The 19,401-nt window shown below is 53.8% G+C and overlaps 1 protein-coding gene across 1 annotated transcript in view; it reads right to left on the reverse strand.

The window, feature by feature from the left end:
* Positions 1-19,401, reverse strand: part of PLXND1 (plexin D1) — a gene marked incomplete at its 5' end in the record, with an annotated part of 82,400 nt that overhangs the window by 47,497 nt on the left and 15,502 nt on the right. Inside the window, 8 exons of the mRNA XM_082487728.1 lie at positions 418-522; positions 4,285-4,387; positions 6,125-6,233; positions 7,741-7,915; positions 9,263-9,392; positions 10,076-10,176; positions 11,973-12,104; positions 14,966-15,142. Coding sequence (XP_082343854.1) covers positions 418-522; positions 4,285-4,387; positions 6,125-6,233; positions 7,741-7,915; positions 9,263-9,392; positions 10,076-10,176; positions 11,973-12,104; positions 14,966-15,142 — 1,032 coding nt within the window. The remainder of the gene's footprint in view (positions 1-417; positions 523-4,284; positions 4,388-6,124; positions 6,234-7,740; positions 7,916-9,262; positions 9,393-10,075; positions 10,177-11,972; positions 12,105-14,965; positions 15,143-19,401) is intronic.

Genomic DNA, 19,401 nt, shown 5'->3' on the forward strand with positions numbered 1-19,401 from the left:
GGCTGGCACACGGCGCTGGGGGAGCACGACACCAGCGCGCTCTGCGGTGCAGCGAACACCCACAAGGAAACCCGGAATTTCATTTCCCCCAAACACTTTGTTCTAGTGACTCTTTTACAAGGTGTATAAACCTCCTTTTTCCACCAAATGCAAAAAGCCTGTTACTAATCATGGGAGGTCCCTGGAGAATGCCGGTGCACAAACAGCATCTCCCTTGGGCTTTGCCATGCGACCTCACTTGCTGTTGGGGCGATGCTTTCCACCAGCGTCCTTTGTTAAACAGTGATTTCAGCTGCTAACGCAATCACCCACTCCCAAGGCAGAAACCAGCTCGTACGTGAACTCCCTTTGGCCGCCCTGCTGCACACCAGCACAGGCTCATCCAAACCTTCCCGATCTCTCTAGGAACTCATTTACCTTAGAGAAAGTTGCGTTAGCCAGTGAGATCGTAATGTCCCGAGATACTCCCGTGGGCATTGGGTCCAGTGAGGCAGGTACAATCCGTGGACAGTCAACTTTCTTCTGTTAGGTGCAAAGCAAGAAAAAAAAAGAAAAAAGAGAGGTTAGCTGGGTGCGTGCTGAGCATCCTCAATGATGAGGCAAGAAGACACATAGGCACCCCGATAAGGTTAATTTCACTACACCTTTAAAGTCAGGCCACACTGTAACCCCAGGAAGCGAAACACCAAAACGGCACCATGATGTACAGAGCGGTAACACCACGTGGAGCCTTCCTGCCCCGAGTCACAGCTTTGGCACTGCCTTAAAACCCACCACTCCACCCCTCCGCTAGCAGTCGGACATGCACAGCAGGGTGGCCGGGTTTCCCGGAGCGCTTATCCGCAGCCATGGGCCGTCAGCTACAGCACGGCAAAGGGAGGAGCACACAGGAATTCCCCCCTCGCTCCTGCTGGGCTCCTCCGCCAGCTCAGGGACATCGGCAGCTCCCGGCCCCTGGGCGGTGGGGCGGCCAAGCCTGCACTTTCATCTTCTCGCGCTGGAAAAAATGTCCTCCCAGGTAAAAAGCAAATGCGTACGCACTCCTCAGCTGCTACTCTGGGCAGCTCCCTCATTACGTGCACTTAAATGGTAGAAGAAGGGGCCGGAGTGACACTAAAAGGAGGCACCGCAGCCTACAACGGCAAATCTGCCGCTGCGACCCCCTCCTGCCAGCGGGCAGCCGACGGCTCACACACCGCAATGCACATTTCTGCAGGCCCCTGCAGAGATGTTGCTTTCCAGCAGTCTCCCTCCCGCAAAGCGTCACTTCAGACGTGTGCGGGGGTTTGTGTGTGCACGCGCGTGCACGCAGAGGAAAGGCTATAACGAGGTGTAGGGGCTTCAGCAAGGGGACTGCAGCAGTAGGAGAGCTGAAATGAAAGGCCTAAATGAAGCTGAAAAATGATTTTAAAAGGTCATCTGTCCCCTACTTTTGTTCTCACTTTAAATTGATGGCTCAGATACTGGAGCTGACTCAGAATTCCAGTCTGTATGACAAGCCCATCCTGTTCTCTCATGAGATGTAAATCACACTGCAAAACTACAGCAAAAATGAAGCCAGATTCTCCGTTGCCCCAGGGTATATCCAGATTAATGCCTTTGACGGTGGAGCCACTGGGGTAAAAGACAACAAAATATTTGGTCCATTATGCAGAATAATTTGCAGCAGGCAAGACTTCCTTCTCACTTGCGCTAAGGTTTGCCCCACCGTGACTCCGCTGATGACAGCGCAGTGACGACACGTCCCCAGTGCCGGACACACAGTGACCATAAGGTTTCTCTCTTGCCTTCCCCAGACTCAGCTAGGGGTCAGGGAACTATCTGGAAGTGCCTGTTTGACTGTGGAAAACACGCTTCGTTTCTATCGGGACACTCATCTTAACCAAGCACAGTTGGTGCCGCCTAAACAAGGAGATTAAATAACAGATGCACATGATAAGAGAAGTGAAACAACAAAGCAAAGCACTGGAGAGAGATTTCAGTCCCAAGCCTCTTCTAGGAGAATCAAAAGAGTTAAAATAAAACCAGCAGGGCTACAACTGAAAATTCATGCAAAATCTCCTATGGCCTGGTGTGTCCTTGCATGTCACAGCAGCTGGCACGGCTCGCTAGATAAATACACTTTAGAGGACTGATTAACTTGTCGTCTTGCAGCCCCTTCTCCCGCTGTTCATCAGCGGCTAGCAATAGAGCTTTCCAGCTGATTATATCGTTCACGTCTGGATCAGGGCAAAGGGTCTGAATGTTTAAAATGCTGTGGATGAAGCCGGTATGACGCTGGCTTCCCGGCGGACCAGTTTTCAGGTGCAGCCGCGCCAGCAATGGTTTGTTTACTGAAAGCTCAGGCTGGAGGACGAGGCACCATGTTTCCAGGGCTAGAGAGCACCTCGTCCTGCAGGCTGCTCGCTGGAGCCAGCGGGAAGAGCTAAGAAAGGCACAGAAATAAAACTGAAATGTGCCTGAACCAGGCGCAGCATCCAGCCAAACCGCACCTCTGGAGGAGGAGATCAGAGGCGAGAAAGCGAGGACAGGCAGGGTTATCCTCAAGGATAGGGACAGTTATCCCGGCTAGAGGGTAACCCTGGCTCTCCTCATCTGATCGAGACCCCCAGCCGTCATCTCCACAGCAGCCCTGCCATCACCCAGTGCCACTGCAGCCCCCAGGGACCCTGTCCCGAGCGGCAGCCCTGGCACCCAGGGGCAGTTGCAGGCAGTGCCCCCGCAGCCCGGCACGCCGCCGGAAACACGGCACAGCTCCCTGCGCCCCGGCACAGGGCAGACACCCCACCGCGCAGCATCACACGTGGCTCCCACACCAGGAGCAACCATCAGTGATGGTTTTCTAGTGCTAGCACCCACCCAGACAGGAATAGAAAATGCCACTGTCCGAATTGCAGGAAGCTGACAAAGCGGAGGGTACTTCCCTAATCCTATGAGCAGCCCAGACACTCACCAGGAGCACAACCCACCCAGAAACCCATCACAAGCCAGAGAACAACCAGCGCTGCCGGGAGCCATCACCCCGCTGCCGCCCAGCAGGGATGGGAGATGTTTCCCGGGGTTATGCACTAGACAGGACCACACGGAGCTGCAACATGGTGGCCCCATCTCCTTCCCCATCCCCTCCGCTCGCAGCCGCCCACCTCCTCCCCGCTGAAGGGGAGCGGAGGCCAGGGCCGGCCCCAGGGTCAGCCTGGTGGGCGAGGGTGGGATGTCGGACACAGGGCCAAACTCCTGCCGGCAATGAGCACAGGGAACCGCTAGAAGAGCTGAGATGAGAGCAGAGCACCAGTGCCAAAGGGATATTAAATTTACAGCGTAAAAGCTTGGCTTGAATCTACAGCAGATTGATTGCTAAAAAGCCAATTTTATTTAAATTAACTTCAATTTAAATTTCAAAAGCAGGAACACACTGGGTCTCTGGGTTATTAGATGCTATAATTTGGAAAGGGGCAATTTTCTCCTTTAGACGAGCACCACCAGTGGTGCTCCAGCAAATTGTTAACGCACGGCAACAGCCAAGCCAAAGCTAAAAGAATTGTAAAGTATGGCTGCATTTATTGTGTTACCCAAACCCAGGCGTCCCAGGATGCAGAGAAGGAGCGGCACTGCTCCAGATGTGATAGGTGATGAAGAGCCAAGGGATGGAGCCTGCTGGGAGGGACAATCGCTTTTGCTAGGCTACTAGCCCCTCACACACATGTCTCTGGGCACAGCATGGCACGGCACGGCACAAGCTTGCTTGGCCCATGTGTGTCCCCCCTCCTGGACACTAGCAGAAGAGGGAGCCCCAACTCCATCCCGGGACAAGCCGTGGTCATGCTGCTGTGGCCAGCAAGTGCCACTGCTGGTGGAGGAGGCTCAGTGTGGCTGAGACCACACCAGTGCCTGAAGACCCCCTGAGGGTCACTAAATAGGCACAGCCTGGGGACCTTGAGGCAAGGTGCTCCAAGCCCGGCCCCAGCCCCACACTCACCGGCGCTGCCGGGAGCACTGCCAACATGGTGCCCGCAGAGCAGCACTCCAGAGCGGCCCTTCAGCCCTCCATTTGCTGAGCCCCTGGAAGCGGGACGCACAGCACTGCTGTCCTGACTGCGGGTTCTCCCCAAGGCCAGGCAGCATGACAGCCACTGAGCAGCGCCATCCACGGAGCTGCCCCCCACCGACCGCGGCAGTGCTGCCAAACCCCAGCCATCCGCCTCCATCCCTGGGGGCGGAAATACAACAGCTACAGCGCGGCAACAGGGAAGGTGTCCCGAGGCAGTGCAGTCTGATGGGCCCTACCTTCATCCGCAGCGCATCGTCACACTGCGAGTGGTTGGAGACACAGGCGTAGCTGGAGGGGCACCAGTGACACTTCCACCTGGTTGAGAGGCAGCTGGTGCACCTGAAACGGCAAAGGCGCAGTGAGAACATGCCGATTTCGGGATGCGCAGGGGAGCCAAACCTCAGCCATGCAATCGATCTTCACACATTGTGTTCAGTCTTTATTGGTGCCCAGAAAAACCTGTGGCAGGTGCCAGTTTTCCTCTCCTCCTCCTCTCCACAGCAGCTGAGGGGGGACGCAGGGAGAGCCCATCATCCCCCAATGCTGCTCCGAGGGCAGTTCCAGGGCATCACCACCTGCAGTGCCACAGCAGACCAGAAGCCACTGGCTCCAGCTCCTCCCCTGCTTAGTGAAAAATGCTTTTCCCCAAGAAAATACTCTTTCCCCCATCCATCTCCCCATGGAGCCAGGCAGGTTGTGCTTGATGAAGTACAAACTTGTGTGCCTGACCCATGCACAAATCCAGGCTGGGTGGAGAATGGCTGGAGAGCAGCCCTGAGGAGAAGGACTTGGGGGTGCTGGGGGACGAAAACCTGGCCATGAGCCAGCAATGTTTGCTGGCAGCCCAGAAAGCCCCCGGCATCCCGGGCTGCATCCCCCGCAGCGTGGCCAGCAGGGCGAGGGAGGGGATTGTGCCCCTCTGCTGCACTCTGGGGAGACCCCCCTGCAGTGCTGCCTCCAGCTTGGGGGGTCCCACCAGCAGAAGGACACGGAGCTGTTGGAGCGGGGCCAGAGGAGGCCGTGGAGATGCTGCGAGGGCTGGAGCCCCTCTGCTGGGAGGACAGGCTGAGAGAGTTGGGGGGGGTCAGCCTGGAGAAGAGAAGTCTCCAAGGAGACCTTCGAGCCCCTTCCAGTGCCTAAAGGGGCTCCAGGAGAGCTGGGGAGGGACTCTTGATCAGGGAGAGAAGCAACAGGACAAGAGGGAATGGTTTTACACTGAAAGAGGGGAGATTTAGATATCTGGAAGAAATTCTCTCCTGTGAGGGTGGTGAGCCCCTGGCCCAGGTTGCCCCGAGAAGCTGTGGCTGCCCCATCCCTGGAGGTGTTCAAGGCCAGGTTGGACAGGGCTTGGAGCAACCTGGGCTGGTGGGAGGTGTCCTTGCCCAGGGCAGGGGGATGGACTAGGTGGCCTTTAAAGGTCCCTTCCAACCCAAACCATCCTATGATTCTATGAAGGCTCTCCCCTGTGGTTTGTGCAGGGCATTGGACCACCAATGGGCAGGACATGGGGATCCCCTATTGTTACACTCCTGAAAGGTGGATGGCTTTCCGTGGGTGGCACCAGACACCTCCCACTCCAGCCCACCGTGCTGAGGAGGGGCACATGGCTGCCTCCACCCAGGCTGGTGGGACAGAGAGAGCAGAGGGGATGCACCTCCCAACCTTCCCCCACCGCCCCACAGACCCCCGAGGGATCGCTGCGGGGGCCGGCTCTGCTGCCGAAGGGTTAACAGAACAAGCTTTATATAAAAATATTAGTCACGTTTAAAAAAACACCAACATGTCCAGATGGCTCGAGGCGCCGCGAGGACCCTCCCTTGTAAATCCCTGGCAGCGCATCCGCTACCAAATCCCCTGCCAAATCCTGCCAGGCCCTGGCCGCCCTGCCGGCAGGGAGGGAGGCTGCGTTCCCCCTCCAGCCCCGCGTAGGGGACCCTCGTCCGGCTGCGCACGTGCATCCTCCCAACCTCCAGCCGCTCCGCCTGCCTCCATCGCCGGGTGCCACATGGCCAGCACGGCACGACCCGCACCCCGCCACCACCCGCCCGCAGTGGCCCGCACACCGGCATCACTTACGCTCTCTTCGGGTAAATGTTTCCAGTTCTTTTGCAATCATAGATGGTGAAATTGGCCCGGATAATGTTTTTGCTGTTGACCCGGAGAGCAGTTTCGACAACCACGTGGTCTGCAAGAATCAAGCCAAAGAATATTGGGTTGCAAGAGCCTCTCGCTTGTGCTCACGCTTAGAAGACAAGACAGACCCTTGGGAAAACAAGGGCTAAATCTGATTTGTTTTCTCTAGGGCTTCCTCCGAGCTGCATTTCAGAGCTCGGACCATTCATCTTTTGCCCTCTGACTTTTAGCTCTTCCCTCTTAAATCAACGCTTTACATCACCCTCCCCAGAAAAGAACATTGCGACTTTCAGCAGAAAATTCCAGCGTGTTGTGCAAGTGTTAATTAGCAGAGTTAATTATTGTCTTCGCTTACAGTTGGTGCTAAATGATACTTTAAAAAAAATGTGGTAATTAAAACATGTTAGTTATCATGTTTTAAAACCCCGCTCACTTTCCCCATGACAACAAACCCACAGAGAAGAGTGGAAATCCCTTTTTTGGCTACTTAACATGCTATACTAACTCTCCCTCCCCCCAGAATTGCTTATTTTTTTTTTTCTTTGCAATTTTGCCATATAAGCACCAGGGACAAGAGACAATGCCTCTTTCAGAATATGTACAATAAATCAGCGCATTGGATTCCAGAAATTCATTTGGACATTGCCGTAACCAACAATACAGAACAGTTAATGATCTCCCATTCTTTGCATAGCTCGGGAGAAAAACAATGCAGCTTTATAAACTTGCATATGAAAAGTGGGATTTTCAAAAGGACTGGCTAATTCTTCTCCTACTGAAGTCAGCCATCTTCAATAGGGCATTCACTCCAGGCTTGAAAGATGAAGATTTAACAAGCGCTCAAGTCTGGAATGAAGCATCGACCTTCTCAGAAGGAGCTATAAAATGGAGCTGTCTCCACCGCTAAGTGACCAGTCTCAGCCCTGGTCAGCTCAGCCGTCAAGGCTCAGTTGACTTCAACCAGTTCTGCAGGTGCACATCACCTCCAGAACGCAGCTCTGCAGAGACTCAAGGAGGGCATCCCACTTGGTACCACCTGAAAACAGGGGGACACCAGAAGACCTCAGTCTGGCTTTTAACCGCATAAACGGGATTCAGAGCTTCTGAGCTGCCTTTAGATACGCACTTGCTCTTCCTCCAGAACTTCTCCTGAAAGGTAGCGCATGTTCGGGAGGTAAATTAAACAAAAGCAATTGAAAAGATCAATATAAGTAGCAAGATTATTTCCCCAGGGCTAAAACATTATTTTTTAGTACTTACTAAATCTAAACCAGAAGCTCAAACCAGATAAATCTTAACAAAATAAGTACATGAACTGTCTTTTAAAATCTGATGTTTAAAACAAAAATTGATAGATTTGAAATACTGTCAATTCATGTTAAGATGGCAGAAACTCCCACGCTTTAATGTCATACGCCCTATAAAACAGAAGCAGCTTGGGTCTTTTTTTCCCTGTATTCGTTATCTGCACATATAGTTGGAAAAAGAAAAAAAAAGCCTCTGAAAATTATGTCCACAAAAGTGGTTAGAATGAACTGAGCTTGTTTTCCTCTACATACCTTGGTCATCTGGAAACGTTGGATATTTCTCGCGTGGAAGTAAACTACAATAAATAAATTGGTTTACATAATCTCCAGCAACTCTGGCTACCGTGTGGATATTATTTCCATAGTCACACGAAATATTTGTTCCATTCAGGTTTGGGATAGTCCCATTTATTTGTATTATCAGGACCTATATTTGGACAAAAAAAATAATCAGTTGTTATGCAGAAAATCATATTTACAATCTGTCAATGTTTTACAAGCTTTTCATAGGCTAGCAATGCCAAGATAGCCATTTTCTTTCATTTTATGCACTTTGAGCTCCCAAAAGCCATCTGCACACACAACCTCGCTTCGGCAGCGCAAGCTGTGCCACCACCAACTCCGGCAGCTGCAGCTGGTGCAATAGCGGCTGGCGGGGAAACCCAGACCCGGGCTCCCTCGGAGCGTGCCGGGAGGATGCAGGACGTGGAGGCTGCGCCCCCTCAGCTGTCCCGGCCATCCTCGCCTTGCGCCGCCCGCACGCACCCCATCCCGCAGCCTCCTGGGCTGGAGAGGGAGGAGGAAGAGGAGGAGGAGGAAGAGGGGAGGAAGAAGAGCAGAATAAAATCAGCCCCTGTTTCTGAGTGTCCAAACCTCCCCACTTGCACCTGTTCGTACCAGGGAGGGATGCTGGGGGCGTTGAGCCAGTGGGACCTCGCTGGGAGGGCTGGTGGGCGGCTGTGTGCCCGCATCCCCCTGGCACATGGGGGCTGAGCGGGTGGACTGCAGGGGCTTCTTTCTGCCATAAGCCTCTGAGGGGGAGGGACGGGAGGTTTTGCAGAAAGAGAATGCTTTCGAGGAGGGTGACTCAGGAAAATGCACGGCTCACGTGCTGGGCTGGCTTCCCCCACCGGTAGCAGGGGACTCCCTGGGGACCCCCAGCCCACTGCTCCTGCATGGCAGGAGCGGAGCCGGACCGCAGCCAGGGTCCCGTGGGACCCCTCTCCCCCGCTCCAGCCTGGGCTCTGCCCCACCACCACTGGTTATGAGCGATTTCCCCATCTTAGGGCTTGTCGAGAACTTTGGCACAGAGAGATTTCTGCCATTGGGAGAGGGTCTGTCTTTAAACGAAAAACATTTTGCTGAAAACATTTAAAATATCATTAAAATACTGTTAAAAATAGCAACAACACAAAACCAGAAAATGAGTTGATTTAGCTGACTGCAGCTGACCATATTTTGAAATTTTGCAAATCTCTCCAGCATGTTTAGCATAGCAGCGTTAGAAGTCCCATTCACTGACAGGCTCAGCGGCCGCCGTCCTGCTGCCTCCCATCATGCCGAGGCGCGGGAGGTCACCCCCAGGCACTCTTGGGGACATTGGCCCAACTCAGTAGCATAGAACAGAGCTCAGCATCTCCATGACCCACAGCAGAGCCGCATGGAGCTGTGCTGCAAGGTTATAGAGGAGCGTTGGTATTTATCAGCCCTGAGAGCAGGTAACGACTCTACAGGACACTGCACATGATTAATTTGGTATTCACATCAAACGTACCGGGTTCTCTTTGTCGATATTAATCTCGGGCTCCAAGATGGTCATGGAAGGGCACTGCTGCACTCCTTCGCTCGCACTCGCCCAGAAGTTGGCCCCTGTGAAGTTCGTGCACTCGTGCTGCAGAGAACACCTGCAACGAACAGGGGAACAAGTTGTGGCTGATTATTTTTAAAGCGGGCGATAAAAATGCTGGCTTCCTTGTGAGGGAAGATCCTGAGAAAATCCTGTGCCTACATCTTTTTCCTCCATCCATGCAGCTAAGCTGAAAGCTTTGCTGCTATATTTAAAGTGTCTGGTTGCCACGATAAGAGCGCATACTCCCACCTCCGTACGCATCAACGGAGCACCAGGATTCAGGGTGAGCGAGAGCAGGCCAGGCTGAACCAGGAACTGAGGAGGAGAAGGTGACATTTTGTCCGACTTCTTCAATTTGCAAACGCGGAGTCTAATTTTGTACATCCCTTTTTGAGTGCTGATTGTCTCCTACTCACAAGTAATAATTGCAAGGGCAAAAGATGGTCTTTAACAGGGTGTTGGCTCTCTCAGTCCCATGGTTGGATGTCTGCAAGATATTCTTTGCACTGGCAGCCGACGACAGCATAACAATGCCGCTACAGTGAAATCCTGGCTCTGAAGAGTACCCGATCGTTTGAGACCAGAAGCAATTGTTTTTAAAAGCACGTATTTCATAAGGAATGGACAAAGATGAATGGTAACGTGACTGTGTGGAAATATAAAAGGCATCAGAAGTCCTTGCCCAGGCTTGAGGGCCAAAGGACATGCCGAAGCACACCAGGACACAGCCAGTCCTACCTGGTCTCCATGGTGCACCACCCGCAGTAGGCGTCAGCAGCGGCCAGGCACTCTGTGCACGTCGAGTACTGGTTGCAGGCAGCCACCTTCACCCGCGTCATCTGCACGACAACAGCACAACTGCTTCCAAATGTCCTACACCACCACAGAAACACTCAACCCGACCGGGATGCTCCAGCGCGGCCACGCATCACTAGCGACGAGACACCAGCGCCCGGGGCTGCTCTACCCGTTAGCCTGGACCTCATCCTTCCAAACCAGACTATGAGGAGCAGACCCTGGCACCACCGTTCTCCACCCCACACCGCTCAGAGGCGGGTGCTCGGTGTACGACCAGCCCGCACAGGGACCAGCCCAGGCAGCTGCCCCGTGTCCCCAGCAGAGCCCAGCCCAGCCCAGGGGACGCATGCTTTGGTGCAGGGAAGGATGCCCAAGGGACGGGGCTTGCTGCTGCGGACATAGTCACCCCATGGGGTGCATGGGGGTGCTGAGCTGAGCTGCTCCTTTTCAGCCAGCACCTTGGCAATAGCTGTGTGATGGTCAGGCTACGGAGAGCCATACCACACCTTCCTGATGGCTCAGATGGAGATGGTTTCACAGCTCGTCCCTCCCTGTGAAAAGCTCTCACTCAGTCCTGCAGAAAGCGCCTTTCTAGGCAGAGCTGAATGCTGTCTGCCTATTTACAAAATGACCAGAAAGCAAAATCCCACAGTAAACCTTAATTTGTAAAGAAATCAAAGTACCTCCGGGGACTTGCTCGGCAGGAGCAGTTGGAGGGAAAGCATGTGTTGGTTTCTGCTTTTTCCTCCCTCAATTTCTAAACATTTGGGACAGGAAACCAAGGGGTTTGGTACAGCAGGGACCGAGAACATGAGGTGCTGAGAGCCCTGAGCTCCCACCAGGTGAGCACATCTCGGACCGTGGGCTCCTCAGCCTGACCCTGCTTGACCCAGAGCACTTCGCTGCTCCCCAGCCCTGCGGTGCTCAGCACCCCTGCAGCCCCATCAAGCTCCAGGGAGCTTCCCAGGGTGCTAATTCCACCAAAGAAACATTAACTCGTCTGGTTTATTGGAAAAGAAACAGAGGAGAGCATCCCAAGCACTGCACTGGGTGTTTGATAGAGCCCAAACAGGGTGCCCAGCACAGCACGGGAGCTGAGCTGAGACAGGCTGAAACATCGGCTAAAGAGGCATCCCGGGAGGATTCTGTGAAATGATAATGACCAATCTGCAGGGAATTAGAGCTTGGAAAATACAAACGCAACATATAACATTTATGGCTGTGCATCTGTTTTGACAGATTAAAATGTAATTCAGGACAAACCACCAGTGCCTGGAGCGCTCAGCTCTTGTCTTCCTCCTCTGCTCACTTGATGGAGATGAGACCGTCTGTTTCTACCTGCTGTGGCGTTCCTGGTCTCCGCAGAGATCCCTCCTCCCATCCAGCCCTCCTGCTGGCCAGGCTGAGCAGAAACCTCCCCTAAGCATCATTTCTGACAGGCAGATTTTTTGTCTGCAGGACCTCCTTAAAAGCCTCCTTGAAGACCGTGTACCGTAATTTTCAGGTTTCTACACAGGAACAATCCGTGCTTATTTCTGCACTCCTGTAAGTGGGATCGGTTTTGACATCTTTCACTCTTTACCTTGCCACCTCAAAGACAAGAAAGCCTGACAAGCCGCTCTGCTCAGTGTGACCCCCACCCCACGCAGGAGAATGGACAGGCACAGGCACCCCCCGGAAAGCCCTCTGACACGCCAGCCACGGCTCAGACCTTCTCGGCTCTGCCCATTAACATTAAACCAAATTTTATTGCCCATTCCTGCTCCAGCTTAGTGCTGAACACTAAATCAAGTGCATGATGCTCAAAGGCTATTTGGCTGAAGACTAAAGATCTCACCTGGTAGGAGGTCATCAGATAGAGGTAGGTGGAATCAGAAGGGTCAAACTGCATGATGGGGTGGACAGGCTCTCCGTAAGCCACCGAAATGGATCTCCTGCTAACAACCTTCATGGTACTGTCCAGATTTATCTGTAGCATGAGAAGAAGCCACTCATTGAGACCATTTTTCAAACACTATGGGGAGAACATTGTTTTTCCTCAGTTATAAACAAGAGTCAAAGCGGTATCTAACAGTGTTCCACATTTTCAAGTGCTGTAAATCTCTACACGCTTCACAAGCTGCACACACAGAGCTCTATGAAAAAACAGTGCTGTGCCACAGGGAAGGCACTAAGTAGTCCAGAAAGCCCAGGCCATGGCCAGGAGCCCTGCTCGATGACGACCAGCCCTCGCAGCCCTCGGTCGCTCTCGTTGCAAGGCTGCCTGCAAAACTTCTCGTTGAAGGCTCTGCCCAGTGCACGGCCATTTCCAGCCAGCCAAAGTCGTGTTCCTCTCGCTTCACCCTAATGTAAGTGGCACCAGCCTTCAGCCCTCATTACATACAAATGTGCATTTCTGTTACAAAGAACACTGCATTTCCAAAGCTTAATGAAAACCAGTGGAAATCAGCAATGGGGCTGTACAACATGGCACCCTCTGCTCCCTGCATATCTGAAAAATAAGTGTTGTCATCCCTGGCCAAAAGAAGCTTTTATCCCTGCTAACTCCAGAAGACCGTGGCAGCTGCCGCAAGAGAGCCGAATCCTACCTTGCCTCATGAATCACCAGCTGAAGCGCTGGCAGTGATGGAAGAGGCTGCAAAGCATCAGCCTGCCTTTCAGATCCCAGAATGTCTTGGCATTTGACTTGAAAACTCAGCAAATTAAATGTGGCATTGCTGAGAGGAAATAACAATAGGGCTACACAATTTCGCGTGACAGTCACTTTTCAGCTTAAAACAGAAAGGGAGTGAGGAAAATTCCTACCTCCTTCCTAGCAAGGGAAGGCAGTAATTGTAAGGACCAAGCGTGCCTCTGCTCTCTGAAGTCTGGATTAATTAATTAACATAGGATTAATTAATTCTTACACTAGAGCAGCACCGACATGGCCTAGTAAGATAGCACAAGCTCAAAGCAGAGGGCTTTCCTCTGCTCAGAACCGTATGCAAGCACTGCAAGCTGCTGTGCAGAACAAGAAGGGAACTGTCATTATCCCCATTAGAAGCTGGCTATCCACAAGCTAAATAATTTGCCTGGGATCACCCAAGACGCCCATGCACCAAGTCCTGACGCCCTCCACTTTACCTGAGCGACCATCCTCTCTCCCTTCTTGCTGAGCTTTGCTCCATGCTTGGCCGTTTCTCGACGCCTGTGCCAAGGTCCCTCTGCCTGCTGCTCCTTTGCCCTACGCTTTCACTGCCCAGGCACTTTCCCTGCACCCTCGTGAGCTGCGGCCTCGGGAGAGCCACAGCAGCGGGGCAGAGACCACCAGCGCTCTCGCCGGAGCAGGGGGCCGGGGCGAGCTGGAGGAGGCGTGCTGGACAGGCGAGAGCGGAGCGGGCTGCGCTCTGGGTAACCCCACCACAGCACCTCCTCCACAGACCCCCAGACCCAGACACGTGGGGACCCGCCGTAACAGACCCTTCCCACTCCCGTCTCCTTCGAGGGCGCTGCATCTGGGCATGCCTTGCCCTGGCCCCAGCGCTGTTCTTCCTTTAACGACTGCTGGACGTGGCACTGATAATGGCCCCCATGAAATGCCCATCTGCAGCCTATCTGATTAATTCCCCATACTTACCCCTGGCAGCCATAATTGCTGCTGGCGGGAGCTGGTCGAGCGCTATTTCTGCCCCTTTGCTGTCTTTTCTCAGGCAGCAAATCTGAATGATAACTCACGCAAAGTATCTTGTATCCCGTGCCAAATAACAAGGAGCCCCGAAGGTAAAAGGGCTTCTGGTTATGCAGCTGTGTTGCAGAATTAGATTAGAGCTATCTGAGCAAATTATCCCAGCAAAGGGTAGCCAGGAGCCTCTCCCTAATGGAGGCTCAGCCGATAAGGCTGCTTTCTCAGAGATGATAATGGAAGCAGAGCTGTTAATACTGTGTGAACACGGGCTGCGCTGCGTGTGGCATGTGCCTCTCCAGCCCCGTGCACCTGGATGGGGTGCCAGTTTCCTCCCACCCCCAAGAATTACCTGTCCCTGCGGGCAAAAATCAAAGCAGTGAGTTTCTTTGTGATCATTCCCACATTTCTGCCAGGAGCACTTGGATGCAAGGGAAGAGATTGGATCAGTTTTCTTCTCTCCAAGCATTTTGATCCAATATTCCACATTATGCACCACCAACCCCAGGCTGAGACAAAGCAGGTATCAGCCGTGTCTCTGCTCCAGGGCTATTTTCCCCTCTCCTCCGTGGACTTTTGATGCTGACAGTACACCAAAGTGTTGTGGCTGGCTGGAATCAAAACTTTCTTTGGCAAACTTCAAGTGCTAAAGTTACTAAAACCTTGGCCCTGCATCGCGGCTCTGGAGCCAGGGTACTGCATTGCCCTACGCTGCCTTTGGCACGTTATCTAAAACAGATACTCCGTCAGATGCATGGATTCACACCTGCTTTGGACTCAGCTGAGATGAAGCATCTCTCGGTGACTCCCTTGTCTACATGGAGCCTTCAAAAGCCATCAGCTCAGAGGAAGAATTTATTAGAAGAGCTGTTAATAATTAAATGCTGCACAATAACATTTCCAGCATAGGGTTCATCAAGAACACCCCGCTCACATGGCAGCCTTGAACAGTAATTAACGGCCACCAGTCACCAGGCAGCATACATCACTGTACAGATTGCGGCAGCATCCAATTACTTCTTCATTGCCAAATGAAGGCAGGTGCTCAGACAAACTCGTCAACAGACACTGTCCTCTGTGCAAAGCAGAGGCGGAGGAAGGGGAAGCCCGACAGCCTCCCGGCCCCCTGCCCTGCCGCCCCTGTGCTGGGGCTGCTGGGCTCCACTTGCCTTCAGGAGTCCTCCACTGGCAGTGCCCAGGAACACCACGGTGTAGTTATTGACGCTGGCCACCGCCACCGCTGTCAGGCCGCTGTAGGTGAAGATGGGGGTCGCTGTGACGGGGTTCACGATGGCCAGCGGGTGCTGAAGGTGCGCTGCTCCACAGTCCAGCTGCTCCGGCTGCAGCTGCGGAGAGACACACATGTCAACGAGCTGCGGCAAACCCCAGCGGGTCCCCCCCGCCATCACCAGCCCGGGCTCAGGGCGGACAAACTGCTGATGGCCCCGCTGCACCCAGGGAAAGCTCCTTGCTACTGCGTCGTGGAATGGGAAAATATAATGGGTTTAATATGGGAGCAAAGAACTGTAAAAAGCCTCCTTTGTGCTTGCCAGATCTACCCTCTGAGACAAACGCAGAGCAGGCTTTGCTGGAGATGAGCTGCTGGAGGAGCTCTGCCTTTGACCACATTACAGGACAGCACCGGGATCGCTGCTGGAGCCGTCCAGGAGCAGCACACCGCAGGAGCGTGTCCTCCAGCCAAACACCCGTTTACTGCAGCAGCACCCTCACCTCAACACAAAAGTCTGGTGCGATGGTAAAAGGGAACAAGGGGGCTCCTTGCGCCCCTCTCCCACCACAGCAGTCCGAGGTCTCCTCTCCGGCATGGCGCTGGAAGCCTCTCGCCAGCGGGGGCTGCACTGCAGGAGAGGTTTATCAGCCCACCGAGGATGAGCCCTCCGCAGCGGCCGCCTGCCCTGGCAGAGGGGCTGCGCTGCCTGCAGAGGGGTGGTCTCGGGCTGCCCCAGCGTGGTGAGGGGTCCCGGCGCTTGGGAACACACGGAGCCATGCTTAGCCAGGGCGGCTGCAAGCCCACAGACATCTCTGGCTCCTTCCCTCTCAAACAAAAGGTGAGGCAAAAAGTTTCTCCAATAAAAGAACTCAAAATATTATTTCCCTGCAAGCAAGCGAGGAAGTGACTGAGAACAGAGCCAAGGGAGTGGGGGGAAGCGTGCTGGCGACTGTCAGGACTGTAAATCCTGGCTCTGATCTGCTACTGCAGTCAACAGCAAAATTTCCACTGGTCTTCCACTGGGACGGGATGGAGGAGCCACTGTCTCGGAGGAAGCACCGCACTGCGGGACATGGAGGGAAGAGCAGCGGCTGCAAAACTCTGCCTAGAAATGCTGGAGCCACCGACCCCATCCAGCCGCAGCCTGCAGCCGCCGAGGGGAACACGTACAGCTGCGCCTTGCGCCCAGGACCACAAGATGTTCTTTATTTGCCTCTGGCTTCTGCTTTCAAGCTGTTCCTCAGCGCTCTGGGGGAGCGGGAACTGCCTTTGCTACAGAAAAGTTCGCCTCAAGACAGCAGGAGCGCAGGTGCCGCAGCTCCGGCAGGCGCCCGGCCCCGGCACCAACCGCGGCGGTGAGCGGCACTGCCGACGCTGGTCCCAGCAGATGAGCCGCCCCACACCAGGGCTGGCACCGGGGACACGAGGCTGGTATCGAGGCTCCTGTGCCCATTTGCCACCGGGTGCCACGGGGCGACAGCAGAGGACAATTGTTAAGGACTCCTCATGTGAGCACTCGGCTCATTTAGCCCAAAGCAAGACAACAGACTTTGCCATCCTGTGCTAAATTAATTAGCGCAGTTGCTGCATGACAGCAGCATTTGAAAACGGGACTGATGCCTCATATTCCTCCTGCCCTGCTGAGATGCACCCAAGATTTATGACCACTCTCACCCTGAATCCTCTGAGACTCTCCTTATAATTTCTGCTCAGACAATGTGGATGGATTCAACGACGTCTGAACATCACAACAGTCTCGCTGCTGACAATTTACCTGCTGTCACTCCTGCAGCAGCTTTTATGAAGTGCTGTGGGTGCAGCCGAAGCCACTCAAATGATGGGCATGTTTCAAGGGCCATTACCACATCTTCTACGATGTCATTTCAGGCTCATCTGAAGAGATGCCGCAATTGCGCTGTCGCCCTTCCCGGGTGCGGGCATGCAGCCGCATCTGCGGGTCCCTGCCGGCTGCCTGAAAGCACGGCGAATTAAGGCCCCCACCGCGGGAGGCGCTTATACAAAACTCCAGACAGAAGACTGCAACCCACACCCCTAACACTAAGCACATTTTACGCCTTACTGAACTCAGTTGTAACGTGGCTATTCCTCCCAAAATAATCACCAGGAGTGCTAATTTAAGCAGAACAAATGCAGGGATTTGAGGCTGTATCTGTTAAGAAACCGGACCACGTGCTTGCACCGGGCAGGAGAAGTTGACAGCCAGCCTGTTTGGCACAGCCCCCCCTCCCTGGGCTGAGCGCACCAGGGCCTGTATTTTAATACCCTTATTATCGCTATTATTTCATTAATGGAACCAGACTAAATCTTCAGCTCTCCCCTCTCTTCAGGCCGTTTAGGAGATTAGGCAAATCTTCAGGCTTTGCAGTGAGCGCGTGAGACCCAGGCAGGACCATCACTCCAACCCCGGGCCGGGGTGCACCTCCCGCCTTGCGCCTGTCCCCCCTCCCAGCCACGACCACGCATCTTGGGTTGGTGCCACACCACAGCAACATGTCCCTGGACAAAAACGGGGAAGAAATTTGCTAAATCCCAAAACGCATGCGAAGCAGCTGGGCTGTGTCTCCAGGGACGAGGGACGGTGTTCTCCTGCCAGACCACCACAGGGCTGGTGACCTCTCTGCAGCAGCCGCGGACGGTCCGTGGAGGGGCAGTCGGCGCGGGGTCCGCAGCCCTGGTGCTGCACCCTCCTCCTGTCTGTCTGGGAGAAGACAGCAGCCAACCCCACCGGGCTGGGTGTCAACTGCAGGTTGTTCTGCAGAACAGAGGCAGCGCGCCGCTGCAGACCTGTCCAGGGCTCTGCTGCTGGACTAGCACAAGCTGGGTCCCCTCCACGAAACCAGCCTGACCACGGTCTCCTGCACTCCAGCAGACGCCGGACCACACATCCACCGCTGCTGCCGCTCACATCAGATGTGAAGCAACAAAGCCCGATTTCAAAAACTTCCTCTGCTAAAGCGAGTGCCAAGCAGGAGGCGACACGCTTGGAGCTGCAGCTCGGTTCACATGGGACCGAGATGAAAGGATCAAGTGCTGTGGATGCAAGTGACTTTGCTAAATGCATTTTGCAGTTTTATGGCATTTCATTCTGTTAAAAAATAAAATCGCAGCCCAAATTCTTAAGTGTGCATGTTTGCCCCTGCAACTGGGCAACACAATTTTTTATACCATACCGAGGATACGGCTAGCCGTTTGTGTTCCTGATTTAATGGCCCCTTCCACTCACAGCCAGACCCCTAGAAATACCCTTGGGTTTATTTATTTGCCCTGGGGATGATAATCTCTCGCCCTTCTTCATTACTCTCTACCAATATTAACCACCTGAAGCTCACAAGGCCCTTCCTGCCGGGATGCTGAGCGCAGAGGCACCTCGGGGTACCCAAGGGATGCTCAGCCCCCCGTCCCCGCAGCAGCTGCGTGGGGAGCCCGTACCGGCCTCTGTCTGCCCGGGGGATGCGGCCCTTTCTTCTCACAGGTGGCCAAAATCACAGGAAGTTCCTTATCTGCTGCGCCTGCCTGCTTATAAATCACGCACTTGGGAGCTCGTATCAGCGCAAAGTGTTTTCCACAGTAAACAGGACGTAACTATTCTAACACAGGCCAGGCTTTATTTTGGCCGCGTACATCCTTCCTCTAAAACACCTTTCTGCAAATGACATCAGCTCTTCCGATGGATGGGCAGGAGGGGACATATGGTGTTTCCCCCTGTCGGGTCCCAGGGTGGGGTGACACACGCTGCTGCTGTCTGTGCACCGCAGCGCCGAGGGGACGTCTCAGCCCTGCTGCGTTATGGTAAACAGGACACGGCCAAGTCACATCCTTCTGCCGGCACCAGGCAACCACTGCAGCTCGGGAAATCGCACTTAAAGACTGCTAAAAGGCTTCCTCCATGCGGAACGGGTTGAATCTCGCCCTGTCTTAAATCAAACTGCCCTACCCTGAAGTGGGGAAAGCCTGAACATTAAGTTTTCTTCCAAAACCAATCTCTTTCTATCATCTGCATTTTAAAACAACCCCGTGGGCATTTATTGCATTGCCACTACTTTTCTGCTACACGCTCTGGATACTCGGTAACTCACGGAAATATCGGGCGAGTCTAGATTCGAATCCCTTTGCACCCAAAACATCTGACTCTGCCACTTTGATGCTAACGAAGAGGGTGCACGCTGGAGACGACCCCCAGCCAGCACCAGTGGCATGGCTGTCACCCGCGTGCCTGCAAGAGGGGCATACTCAGGAATTTTGCAAAATTTCACAAGCCACGCAGATTAATTCAAAGCAAGGAGCCACATCTAAGGGGAGGGTTCGTCAGATTAACCCCTGAGCACCATCACAAAAACAAAGTGGGACAGAGAG

Source organism: Vanellus vanellus (assembly GCF_965231255.1).
Source record: "Vanellus vanellus genome assembly, chromosome: 9".
In the NCBI taxonomy this organism is placed as follows: Eukaryota; Metazoa; Chordata; class Aves; order Charadriiformes; family Charadriidae; genus Vanellus; species Vanellus vanellus.